The sequence below is a fragment of the Equus caballus genome, chromosome 23, assembly GCF_041296265.1.
Source record: "Equus caballus isolate H_3958 breed thoroughbred chromosome 23, TB-T2T, whole genome shotgun sequence".
NCBI classification, from domain to species: domain Eukaryota; kingdom Metazoa; phylum Chordata; class Mammalia; order Perissodactyla; family Equidae; genus Equus; species Equus caballus.
The window spans coordinates 46,578,451-46,592,801 of record NC_091706.1 but is presented as its reverse complement, the minus strand read 5'-3'; the positions used below and the strand labels follow the sequence as shown (position 1 = coordinate 46,592,801).

Below are 14,351 nucleotides of genomic sequence, written 5' to 3'. Positions count from 1 at the left end.
ACATCTTTTGACCATTTATATATTGGGTTGCTTGTATTTCTATTGATTTGTTGGAGTTGTTTGTATTTTCTAAAAGTTGATATACAGAGCAATTCAGTGTATTTTTATGAGTATATGTGTGAGTGTGTGTATTTAAAAAGCTTAAAAATATGTGGGAATGATACTTCTCAATTTCAGGAAAGAAGCTATTCTTGGAGAAAAAAGGAAACATGGGATTTAGCTGTACCTAATATATCTTATCATTTTAAGAAGAGAGATTGAAAACGATATGGCAAAATGTTAATATCTATTAAATCTGGGTGAAGAGTTTGTATATGGATACATATATTTTCTTTATTTTTCTATGTTGGAAATATACCATAAATAAACATTAAAAATTAACATGAAAACACTGGACAATAATTCTTTCTTAAATATATGAGATATATATATATTTTCCATATAAATTAAATTCAGTAGGAAGGGAATCTGTATTTATGAATCACTTGGAAAGTAAAATTTCCATAGATCTAGCACAATTTTTCTCCTTTCCTGATTAACAAGTAATTTTTTGGCCAGAACATTTTCAAAGCACTTTCTTTTATGTTCAAGGTGCACCTGTTATCCTTGCAAAGGATGCTGGGCAATCTCCTTGAATTGGTTTGCAAGGTATAATCTTGAATGGAGCAGCTGCTCCTCTCTCACCACACCTGAGACTGTCTATCTGACTGCGTCCTGTCTGGAATGTGTTCAGTCTTTGCTGGCCTCAGGGCTGGAAGCTGAGTTCATCTCCTAATGGAATCTCCTAATCCACAGCATAGCACACTTCTTGCCAGTGGGACAGATTGCATTGTTTAATTTAGTAATTGTTACTTAAAGGGATTACACAATCTGCATACTGAGAAGCGTGTATTTTACAGGGCAAATGCTGGCTGTATGCAGCACAACATATTGGCTTACTAAAGTCTGTTCGCCTCTTTTTTTTTTTTTCCCCAAGCAGTTTACTCTTTTGTTGAAGCAAATTTTGGCAAGCTGGCCTATCAACAGAAATATTTAAACTACAAAACAACAAAGAAGACATTAATGAGGGTGTTTTAAAACACATTGTGAAACTCCTGTGTGCTTTCAGTTTTCTTAGAAAGTAGGACTGTTCCTGCATCTTGGTAAATCTCTGCAGCGTTATTTTGTTTTTGTTTTTTTATGTGTGTGACATTTTTTAGTACCTAGATATTTACTAGAAAATTGTATGTAAATAAATAAAACATTAGATGCTTCATTCATCTTCTTGTTTCTTTGCGCTAAGTTCACTTTAAAAAGAATGGCAATTTGATATGGAATTTAGAATTGACCATTTTTCTTAAAGGAAAGTGAGCTCACTTTAGGACTTTTTAATGGATAAAATGAAATTGTATAGTATACGGTATTTAAGAAAAACAAAGAAGCCTCTATACTGATTTGAAAGAAGGATAAAATAGTGTGAGGATTTCAGCGACTCCTCAAGTTTTCGACTTTGCTAAATATGTGATAAGCTTGTAGCCCTAAATGGTGGCTGGAGATGCACAAATAATTTTACCTCTCTCCTTACTTTGATGAGAGGTCTTTTGACCTTGGTCAGGTATGCCAGCAGAAGTTGTAAGAACTAATCAACCAGAGCAAGGACTCATTATCATCCAGGGAGGCTTTACTGTTCGTTGCAGAGCCTGGGCCTGCCAGCAGCTTAGACGTGAAAGGGCTGCAGCCATATAGTGGAGCTCCTCTACACAAAATTCTCCTGTTTGGGGGCCAATTCTGCTTTTTTTTTTTTTTTTTTAAGGAAGTGGTGTTTGCTTAATAGGATTAATTATTGTGTAAGGATTTAAGTGAAATAACCAGTACTCAAAAATCTGAAAAATATAGCAATTTCCATGGCATGTGGATTTTAAAGGCAAAACACCAGTGGGTTTTTTCCTTTCTCATTGTTCTAGGTTTTAATTTTTTGATTAATCTTTTTATCCCGTTTTTCTTGTCACCTACAAAGACATAACACAATGCAGAAATAATTGTCTAATCTATGTAAGTATATTATCTGGGTCAATAACACACTCAGGTACAACCTTAACTTATTCATTACACTTAAGAAACAGAGCTGTTTTCGAATATATTTGACATTTTAATTTAATTTCCCCCTCATTTTTTCCTGAGGACAAGAACATATCAAGTGGAGGCACACATTAATGTGGATTTTTGAAAGACTTCAGTTGGGATACCAAGTGGCACTGGGAAATTGTAGAGTTATTTTTGGACGTCTTATGGGGGAAGAACTGCTCTTCTTTTAGATCCATAAGACTTTTAAAAATAAAACTCACTTGGTTGTTCAGCAACCAGAAACGTTCCTGAAGTAGGCGTATGTTGTCTGCTGTGTTGATTAGCTCTTTCTTTTCTATGTGTCTGTGTTAACTCCTTCATGAATAATGCATGGCAGTTTCTGTTACACGATTTCCAGTAAACCCCAGCTGAACAAGGGCAGCTTGACCTCTTTTTCTGATGAAAAGTAGTTTTGATTGTTATCTTTATTTGAAGAGTGGGGGGGATGATTTACTGCTAATTATTATAATTAATTTGGTAATAGAGACGCTAACCAGTTTTGTAGTAAGTACATTGTTATTTTTTGTAATCCTGAAATAATCAAAGTTGAGTGAATGAGCTAACAAGTTTTTGTTTAGGTTCTAGGAGTGTGCAGAATGATGCCTTCCTAACATTTGTTCCTGAGGATTCTTAAGATGTTACTGGCTTGTATGATATTGCCACTTGCCTCAATTCTTTGTACCAGGAATATTTGATAATTTGAGAAAGATGAAAACTTGATTGAGGAAGAGGAGTATCATAAATTTGTGTTGGAGCAATTTATTACCCATTTGGAAAAAATGAAAAGAGACCCCTCTCTCACACCACACCCTGAAATAAATTCTGGATGGATTAAAACTGAATCTTAAAGCATTTATGAAATAGAAGAAAAAAATACTAGAAAGCATTTAATTTACTTTGTGCCGTGGAAGGACTTACGAAGCAACATAGAAAACCCAGAAGCACAAAAAATTTGACAACTCTGATTTCATAAAGAATTACATAAACAATCCTTGATTATGTAAAGAATTTAACTTCTGCACGTATATGTATATAACATATACACACTTAAAAGTCAAGTGACAAGCTTGGAAAATACTTGCAGTGTATATTACAAAGACTATTATATTCAGAATATGTCAATGACAACGAGTGAAAACCACCTGATAAAAAGTTGGATGAAGTATATGAAGAGCATTTAGAGAAGGTATACAAATAGTGTGTTCTCGCTAATTGTCCAGGACATGCATAGTAAAATACTAAAATACCAACGAATATATTTTGTATAGATCAAATCGCCAAACTAATCTAGGGTTGGCAAATTGAATTAATAGGTCCTCTCATGTTTTCTTTTGGGAGAGAAAATTAGACCATTTGGCACTATATACCAGCATTTTAAGTTTGCATATCATTTGGCCCACAGCTCTAATTGTATTTCATACTCAACAAATTCTCACTTGTCCACAAAGATGTATACTAAACATAACAGCTGTGGCTGAAAGTTATTAGGCATTTTCTATTAAGTCAGGAGTATTTTTTTCTTTCTTTCTTTCTTTTTTTTTTTTTGGTGAGTAAGATTAGCCCTGAGCTAACATCTGTGCCAAGCCTCCTCCATTTTATGTGGGATGCTGCCACAATGTGGCTTGACAAGCAGCGCTAGGTCTGCACCCAGGATCTGAACCTGTGAACCCCGGGCTGCCGAAGTGCAGAATGCAAACTTAACCACTACGCCACTGGGTCCACCCCAAGTTAGGCATGTTTTTAGTACTTTGTAGTATTAACTCTCTCTGTCCTCCCAACAGTCCTGTAGTACATCCTCTTATTTTTCCCAATTGATAGACAACGAAACCAAGGCACAGAGTATTTAAATAACTTGCCAAAGCTCAAACTGCCTACTAGTAGTGGCGCCAGCATCTGAACCTAGGCAGCCTGGCTCCAGAGTCTACACTCCAGTGCCTTTCATACTTAGGAATATTTTATAGCTATAAGAAGACTGAAGTTGACTTTTATTTACTAACATGGAAACCTCTCTTGTCAAGTAAAAAAATACTTCAAAAAAGCTAGTAAAAACATGCTACTTAGTGTGTAGTTCCGTTTAGGTTTTAAAAATGTGTGTATACATTCATGTGTGCTTGTGTATTTGTACACATGTATTATGTAAAAGCATAAAAAGTCTGATGAATAAACATCCAACTGATGCCACCATTTATTTCTACTAGAGAAAGGACTGGAAGTAGGAACCGTAAGGGAAGACTTTCATATTATAGTCTGTATGCATGCGCAATGTATATCTGATATCTGTATTGCTTGAATCTTTTCTGATGATAGTGTATTCATACACTGCTTTTATACTTTAAAAACATCGATAAAAGAATCAAAGGGAAGATTGATAGATTTATTCAACAGCAGTTGATGGAACAATGCTTGCCTGAAGCACATAAGTGATACAATATATCCATTGTAATTAGATACATGTATTTATGTAGAACTATAAAATTTTAGAGTTTCAGGGAATTTTAGAAATTATCTAATGTAAGGCCAAGAGAGGTTCTGTGATGGTCAGATTGTTAACAGGAGAGCCTGGATTAGAACCTACATTTTATGACACCCCTTTTTAGTATTCCTTCTGTTATATCTTGCAGAAAATTTTTGAAAATTTCCCCTATAATAATATGAATTGTATGGCTTTGTAGTCTTCTCCAAAAATACCTATCAAAATAATTTTCTCTTGGAGGTTCTTGTGAATCTAAATTAATGTCGTATTCCTTATGCTCTTGATCTTATAATAGGAACTTCAGACTGATTAGAAGTGAACCACTCTTTTTTTTTCTTTCTTTTTTGTTTTGGTGAGGAATATTGCCCTGAGCTAACATCACTTGCCAATCTCCCTCTTTTTGCTTGAGGAAGATTGTCACTGGATTGACTTCTGTGCCAGTCAGCTTGATGAGTGGTGTGTAGGTCCATGCCTGGGAGCCTAACCTGCAAACCACAGGCTGCCCAAGTAGAGTGCACGAACTTAACTGCTAGGCCACCAGGCTGGCCCCAGAAATGAACTACTCTTTTAATGAGGTTTGGAAGTATAAGTTATTTGCTTTCCTATGTAGACTGAACTCTGAATAATTTTATTTGTGAGTAGAAAATAATACTATATCTAAATGATTTTATGTACGTATATCATACGAGTGTAACAGTAGAATATGTGATGTGTGATTTTCAGGAAACGTATTCAAAAGCATTTATGAGAAGATATGCAGAATATAAGCTATGTGAAGAATTTTTATGTTTGCCAATGCTTTGAGCAATGAATAATTGTTTTCCATTAAGTAGTTGTCAATTAAGATCTTATAAAATACACTGATGTAATTCTGGCCATAACTTTTTGGGTTTTGTTCTTTACTTCTCAGGATGTTACTGAAAACTCTTCAGATCCAGTACTTGATCTCCATATGTCCTTGGAGGAACTTTATGCCCAGAATCTTCTGCAAAGACAGGATGAGAGTCCACCTTCAGTGGACTTGAGCATGGGACCTGCTTCTGGCTTTACCATAAATGATTATACACCTGCAAATGCTGTTGAACAACAATACGAATGTGAAAACACCGGAGCATGGACTGACTCTCACCTACCAAATGAAGTTATATCAAGCGCAGAACTCACTTCCGTGCTACCTGACGCAACTGGGAAGGTACCATTTTAAAGATATCATCTGTGTGTTGTGATGATGTAGGGGACAGTGGAGGGTTAGAATATTCTGGCTAATCTCCCGGTTTGGAGTAAGTGCTCTTCTGACGCTGAGATTTCCAGAAGGCAACCTTTGAACTTGTTTGGTTATAGGTTCTTGCTGAATAAAGCACAACCAATTGGAGATTATTGGTGACACTGATTTCATACTCCAAAGTCTAGTTTTCCTTTCTGTGTGACTTATTTTTATTTTCTGTCAGGGCTCCGAGTTCTTAATTCACCAGAGCTCCCTGGGTTCTACTGCCGAGTGTGTCATGCTCCAAAATATATCTGAAGAATCTTTTGAGAGGACTATTACTATAACAAAAGGCAATTCTAGCCTGGGTAAGTGCCTTGTTTTCCACATATGCTTTTCCTCCCAAGCACCTTGCCAAGAGGAAGTATTGAACCTAATTTCAGTATTTTTGGCTGTAGATAAGAAGATAGATATTATAAGTTTTCCTGTAGTTTTTATGGTTTCTCTTTTTATGTACTCTGTTTTTTCTGAAGTGGTTAACAGGTTTGTTTACTTCAGCCTAGCTTAAATCCCTCACTCTCTTAATTATTTAAAAGTATTCACAAGCCTCATTTACATTCAAGTAAAAGATATACGAATTGTTTGTGTATGAAACAGCAAATCAGAAAAGGAATTCTTAGAAAATGAAATGTCAGCAATTTGGAATTCTAAATTCTTTGGAAAAGCAAATTATTAGTTTCTTTGAATGTTACCAGTTATGCATAAGTCAGTTTGTATTTAATTTCTTTCATTCACTGAAATAGACTAAAAAGACCAGCCAGGTGTGCCACTACCAAAATATAACTGCGCGTTATTCAGTAGTCCTTCCCAGGTGGTGGAATTTTTGTGTCCTCTCTTACCCATAAAGGGTTGCCGCTGGTTAATAATCGCAAATCCTTCTGAATTGGGCAAAGACTTCCTGTAGAAATAAAAGCCTGATTACAATGGCTAAAATTATTTCAAGGCAGAGCATATTTGTTCTTTTGAGTTCAGCAGTGACATGACTCTGCTCCGTCCTTAGTGCTCGGTGCTGATAAATAGGCTCATCCGTCAGGCTCTGGACGCCTCACTGCAGCCCTAGACTCTTTGGTTAGTGCTCCGTCAGAGATCTTGTTCCTTCTGTGATGTCACCAACCAGTACCGTTCACACTAATGTCGTATGGAGGGTCTTGTTTCCTTGTGAAATTTGAGACTTGGCAGAGGAGTCCAGCAGTGCCTACCTGGGGAGTGGGATGCCAGGCTCTCTCTGCTAGATTTTATTCCATTTGGTGGTGGCTGAGTACTTCCAAAGGAAAGTAAATGGAGAATTATTTCAGAGAATTTCTACTCAGTTGTTATAGTTCTTATATATTACATTTACTAAAATGATATAAAACTTAAGCTGCAGAGCTTTCTATGCATTAATTATGGCAGACATTATAGATATCTAAGCATGTGAGAAATATTTCATCTGCTAATGCAGTGTTTCTGAGGGCACGTTGCTTACAATAGTAGTTCTGTGAGATGTTAATAGGAATTATACACGGGTTCCAGGTTTAAAAGCGTGGAATGTGGTGAAGTTGGGGAGATAGGTTTCTATTCACACTACTCAGTAACTGATACTCAAATGTGCATTGTGGATCTCTAAGAAGAGGTTATAGAATGCAGCATTTCCCATGTTTAATTGGCCATATAACCTATTTTTTTTTACCAACTCATAAGACATTTTGCAAAGCCCATATCAGAAACCCTATTCCAGTGTATTTATTTACTCAACTATCAAATATTTATTATTTTCTATATTTTAGCCACTATGCATAGACACTATGATATATTTGTTTTCCTCAAGGAGCATCGGTTTAAGAGAGTAAGCTAATGGACATGTAAAATCCTAAATGCGTTAAAATCTTATACGTGCTGTGATAGACACTCGTGCAGAGAACATTGAAGGCTTAAAAGAGGAAATAGCTGATCCCTGTTTGGAGAGTGGAGGAGTTTAGGGATGTTTGATTTAGTTCTTGAAAGAGGAGATTTTTTCCACCTCGTTGAGGAATTGGGAGAAGTTGGAAGGTGCTGGAGCTAAGGCCGAGGAATGTGAAACATCACTGAGCTTTGTTTGGTATGGATGAACTGTGATGTGATGGCGGCAAAGAGCTGAAGCTGAAGGAATGCTAGGTGCGAGACGGCTGCTGGACAGGTCACGTGTGGGACACAGGTCTTCCGTCGCAACAGCCTCCTGCCTTAAGCTCCTGCGGGCGCCAGGAGCTAGGGGCAGGAGAGTGAGACGGTGGGATTTGTGTTTTGAGGTCACTCTGCCACAGGTTGGTGAGTTAGCTTGGAAGCAGTTGGGAGGCTCTTATAAAAGCCGTGGTCTGAGTGTATCTGCTTTTATGAGCTGACCCTTCGGATGGCTCACCTTTTTTTAGTTTGCTGAGAGAACGTTGAATTTTGTCAAATCCTCATCTACTGAGACAATCATATGGGTTTTTTGTTTATTCTGTTAATATGTCGGGATACATCAGTATTTTTAGTGTAGTACAAGATGCGTAACATAAAATTCACCATTTTAACCTTTTTTTTTTTTTGCTGAAGAAGATTCACTCTGAGCTAACATCTGTACCAGTTTTGCTCTATTTTATATGTGGGTCGCTGCCACGGCATGGCTACCAATGAGTCAGGTGTAGGTCAGTGCCCGGGAACTGAACCTGGGCTGCCAAAGCAGAGCACTGTGAACTTCACCACTAGGCCATGGGGCTGGTCCCTATTTTAACTATTTTTAAGTGTACATTTCTGTGGCATTTTAACCATTTTTAAGTGTACATTTCTGTAGCATTAAGTACATTCACATTGTTGTGCAAACATCACCACCATTCATCTCCAGAACTTTTTCATCTTCCTCAAGTCAAACTCTGTACCCATTAAAGACTAACTCCCCACTCCTCCCTTCCCCGAGCTCCTGGCAACTGCACCATTCTACTCTCAGTCTCTGGAAGTTTTGATAATTATAGGTACATGACTCATGTAAGTGGAATCATATGATATTTGTCCCTTTGTGACTGGCTTATTTCACATAGCATAGTATCTTCAAGGTTCATATGTGTTGTACCATGTGTCAGAATGTCCTTCCTTATTCAGGCTGAATACTGTCCCATTGTGTGTGTATATATAGTACACACAGTGTACTATACGTATACTTAGTTTTGTATATGTGTATGTATATACCAGATTTTGTTTATCCATTCATCCATTGTTGGACACTTGGGTTGCTTCCACTTTAGCTTTTAAGTTTTGATTTTAAAAATGTACTAAGATGATTAAGCTCTTGGGGAAAAAACAGGGAAAGGTGAAGTCTCCTTACTTTCTATAATATCAGAAAATCCTTTGAAACCTCAACAGCTTAATTTTAAAATTAAAGTATAAAAGAGCTTTTTCATTTGATTTGTGAGACTAAACTACTTACTTATAAGTGTGAAATCATAGCACCTTTAGTTTACCAACCAAATTATAATATAAAAGTATAAGTAACTTTTAGTTTTACTTTTCTGCTTCATTTCCATTATTTGAATTAATTTACATACCCCAAAATGTTTACAGGGCTTTGTCCCTGGCTGTTTGATTTCCTGGGACCGAGTGAGGTTTCTCCAGCATTTTGGAGTTCAAATGCTGTATGCCAAAGCAAGAACATTTCTCTGTCATCTCATTTGACAGGCGATGTTTCATATTCTGATTTCTACAGCACTTAGAGTAAGTAAATGTAAAAGAAGAATGAAAAAGGCCTATTCTAAAAATCTGTGTAAAACATTAAAATAATTAAAGCATTCATTTAGACTTTTAAAAAATTTTTTTGTCAGGTCATATTCATTTATAACAACACCTAAATTTCAGATGTATGTCCTTATACGTTTACCTGTGTACAGACTGCATTTTGTTCACCACCCACCGTCTGGTTGCAATCCATCTTCATTTAAGCTTTTTATGTAGGAAGGTGTTGCCTTTACAACTTTAGGTAACAAAAGGTGTGATAAGATTTTAGAAAGTCTAAACAGAGGCTGGCTTTGTGCTGACAGGAGAGTAAGTTATGAAACGGTCTATCACTGGACATATTTTGTTAGATTCATAGTCTTTCCTTAGTCAACTATGTGAGAGTGTTTGCAGTTTTCGCTTTCTGGAGAAGTTGTTTCTTTTTCTAGTGATAACTAGAAGAAATTATTAATAAATGATAAGTTTCTGTAAAACCTGTCATAATCCATTTGCTTTGATTTCATGAATCACTTGGTTTTTCTTTAACTTTGTTAAATTTAGGGGGGAAATGTCATATGCAGATGCACACGTATATGTACACTTGCATATAGTGACCTTTGAAAATTTAATCTTGCTGATTTTTGATAGGTCTTCTGTGGTCCATTGGCTAATTATGTTATATCAGGACTTGAAGGTAAACAGGTAAGAAGGAAAGGAGGGTGTTATCCTCTCTTCATGGATGAGGTGCAGAGACGTAGACAGACTCAGGAATTTCTCTGAAAGTGCTCAGCCCTTGGGAGGGGGAAGCAAGACTCAGACCTCAGTCTGCCTCCGGTTTTCACATACCACACAATACAGTAAAGTGCTCGAGTTGTCCAGGTCTGCGTTAAGATTGCTGTAATAACAAGCTTCATTTTGAAGCTGAATTAAGGTTTGCATAGAGGCTTTAGAGAACTGTGGATCTTTGGATTGGGATTGAGATGCCTTTTTAATATATTCTTTGAGTTTCCTTTGTACTTTGTTGAGCACTTTGTGTCAGGCACTTTCAAAGGTACTCTCTGTTTTTCTCACGTAATTCTTTAAACAGCCCTAAAAGTGAGCATTGTCCCCATTTTACAGAAGGGTAAAATGAGGCACTCTGAGAGGTTAAGTTAGTTACCCAAAGCCACACTGATTAGAAGTGGTGGAACCCACATTCGGGACCAGTTCTCTGGTTCTACAGTGCATAGTTTGGGCTACTCTCTTATCCTTCTTCTGGGAAAAAATTGAGAGATCGTACAAGTTACAACCAAAATCCTAGTTAGTGGATATGGTTTGTATGGTCGACATGACCTGACAGCCTTCAGAGCTAATAGAGTCTGGAGTTAAATATGCCATTAAAAAATGAATTCAGAGGTTCTATCGACCATAGCTCATGATGACTTGTCCCTTGTCTGTGGCTGACTGTATTGTAGAATGCAGGGTGCTAATAAGAACAGATGATGGTATTCCCAGTATGGACCACTGAGTCAAATTTTGTTTTGTAGTCATCCGTGTCAATTTTACCATAGTACAGTTGTTTGGTGGGTCTTGGTGGGAAGGGTGGCAGCATCGGGGCAAACTAGAGCCAGCTTCTTTGCTCATAAGAAACCCACCTTGGATGAAATAGTGTCTAAATTTGTTTGTTGATTTATAGTAAGCAGAGGTAGTTCTTTAATAACAATACATTTAAGAATCATTAGTATGAGTCTAAGCAGAATATTTCAAATACATTTGATAATGATTCATTTCTATCAGAAAATGTTAGCTAGTGCCCGGATGAGCCATATCCAGAAATGAAATATCAGGCTGGAGACATATTGTAGTCAGGATCATTCTGAGGAAGACTGGCCCTGAGCTAACATCCATGCCCATCTTCCTCTACTTTATATGTGGGACGCCTGCCACAGCATGGCTTGACAAGCGGTGCGTAGGTCTCCACCCGGGCTCCAGACCAGCGAACCCCAGGCCGGCAAAGCAGAATGTGTGAACTTAACCACTGCACCACCAGGCTGGCCCCTCTTGGTCAGGATCATTCTTAAAAAAATATTTGAAATATCATGTCTAATTCAGTAAAGTTAGAATTCATATTTAGAAAGAAAGTCTTTCCATCTTAAAATATATAAAAACCTGGAATTTGTGATTTCTCTCAAAGAAGGTTTTTATAAATATCCTTATGGCTTTATATCTCTCCTTATTTAATTACATAATCTTGTTTTGGAAGGAATTTTCAGCACTTGGTTTTAAGTGAACTTACATTATTTTATGTATGTTTTGAGCATAATTTCAGAAAGTTTTATACATTGGAGTAATAGAACGAGGGTAGAATGAGAGGGGTTCAGAGAGGGTTTGTTGAGAAGGCCTTTCCGAGGAAGTGATATTGAAGAGTGGAAAGGAGTTAGCTGTGTGAGAACTTCAGAAAGAGGATGTTAGGCAGGGACTCCGAAATGGGGCGAGGCTAGGTGTATTTCTGAAAGAAGTCCTCGTGGCTGGAGCACAAGGATACGTGGAGGACATGGCACAAAGGAAGGGTGCATGTTGTGAGGGCCTGGCCACCAGTGCCCTGTGGACTGTGCCAAATAGGTGTGTTGTATGTTAGCATAAGGGGAAGCTATTAAAGCCTTGTTAACAAGGGAGCGATGTGATTTGTCTTTTTTAAATGGTTGCTCTGTAGTGAGAAGAATGCATTAGAGGGGATAACACTGGAGACCACCTAGGAGGCTGTTTGAAAAAGTCATGCAAGAGAAGATGCTGGCTTGGTCTAGGGTTATCATGGAAATGGAGAAAGGGCTAATGGAGTCAAGATAAATTTTGGAGATAGAAATGACAGGACTTGGTGGTAGATTAAATATAAGAGGTGAGAGAGAGGTAGGGATCAAGAACAACGTCAACATTTCTCCTTTGAGTTGTGGAGAGTAGTATGGTGGTACCACTTCCCAAAAGGGGAAGATAAATGGAGAAATAAGGAGAGGTAGAAACTTGGAAATGCAATTTTATATGTACTGAGGTTGCATTTCCTATTTGTCATCCAAGGAATACATCAAGAAAGCAAGTGAATTTCCAAATCTTGAGCTCATAGAAGTTCAGATTTGGAGATAAAATATAGGAATACTTCAACAGATTACTGTACATTCAGACACTGTGATAGGCACAGAGGCTGAGACTTCAACACAAGCTCCTTGATGTTAGGAATCCTGTTATGTTTTTCTATCTCAAACAACTGGCATATTACTTGGCACATGTCAGCATATAGTAAATATAGACAGAATGGCCCAGTGATCTGGAAATAAGGTAATAGCACAGAGTTTCTTAATTTATACAACTCATTTTCCATTTGTAGTCTGCAGTTTATTCTCTTATAAGAGGTGAGCTGCTATTGTAAAATTGATTTGATACTGTCAAAATTTTCTCTCTGGGAGAGCTTTCTATTTAAGGGGCAGCACATCAAATAGCCTTAGTTACATTCACCCCATAGAGTAGACCTGTTTCATCTCTAATGTATTCAACATGGAGTGTCTTTATCTAGATGCAATTGTACAAACATTTCAAAACTTACTTAAAAAATATTTTTTGTGAGAAACTAGCTTTTTCTGCTTTTTTTTGGCTAAAAATGTTACTCGTGTTCTTTTATCTATGAATCCATGAGCATTATTAAATTGAAATTAAAATTAATTTGAAAGCCACATGTTTCATACGTGTCTGTGTTTCTCCTTTACCATAGGGATGACAGTAAGTGCTAATAAAGATGGCTTGGGGATGATTGTTCGAAGCATCATTCACGGAGGTGCCATTAGTCGAGATGGCCGGATTGCCGTTGGGGACTGCATCTTATCTATTAATGAAGAGTCTACTATCAGCTTAACCAATGCCCAGGCGCGAGCCATGTTAAGAAGACATTCTCTCATTGGGCCTGACATAAAGTAAGTATCATTTGGACCCCAGTTTGGCTTGGGAAATTCAGGACTTTCAATTCATTAATGAGAACTTTTTTTTCAGTATATACTTCTGTTTGATATACAAAAGTTATCAAAAAATTTATTTAATATAAATCACTTAAGAATTTGACTATTCTTGAATAGTTCTTGATTGTCAATAGTCTCTTTGAGATGATAGCATTGTTGAAATATTTGAAAACAATGTTGCTTTCTGTTTTTAATTTTACTTCTCCAGTGATTTCTGCAAAAACTTAGATGTGAGAGATATGAGACATCTCTCACAGAGCAGGGGGGACCACTGTTAGGATCTTACAAAGAAGTTTGGATTGGCCTGAAAATAAGGAATCGTGCAGTGCTTAATTGAGTAGTATGAACCCTAGGACTAAGCCAGTTCTTTAAGGGCCAGGCGTGGAAAAGACCATATAGAACAGTGCCAGTATGACATAATTTACCCTTTGTTAAACTGCCTCATGATCTAAGAGAATTCACCAATATGTTGATATAGTCTGATCGTAGGTCACGTAGGATATTTTCTTGGGAAGTACTTAAAATGTCCCATAATCCCATAATGTGCTAAAAGCACGTCATGTACATGGTTTGGTTTTTAAGTCACTAAACATTTCTTGAGCCAACGTAAAAATCAGTTCACGACTTTATTGTCGCACCTCATCAATGTAATAGCTTGGCTTTTTTCTGTAGCATTAATCATTGAATATTTGTATTTAATGTATGAGGGATAAAATAGTAAAATACGAGCTCAGGGAAAGATTGTTTACCTTAAATCGATTTAATGATTACTGGTATGGGAGATTTTTTCATATTAATGTTACTTTACTGACTGCATTCTGTATTATTCTTT

At 37.0% G+C, this 14,351-nt stretch overlaps 1 protein-coding gene across 16 annotated transcripts in view; it reads left to right on the top strand.

The window, feature by feature from the left end:
* Positions 1–14,351, top strand: part of MPDZ (multiple PDZ domain crumbs cell polarity complex component) — a 155,044-nt gene that overhangs the window by 83,240 nt on the left and 57,453 nt on the right. For all 16 annotated transcript variants that reach the window (XM_070248691.1, XM_070248688.1, XM_023627359.2 and 13 more), the window contains 3 exons: positions 5,487–5,768; positions 6,025–6,148; positions 13,279–13,477. In XM_070248691.1, the coding sequence (XP_070104792.1) occupies positions 5,487–5,768; positions 6,025–6,148; positions 13,279–13,477 (605 nt within the window). The remainder of the gene's footprint in view (positions 1–5,486; positions 5,769–6,024; positions 6,149–13,278; positions 13,478–14,351) is intronic.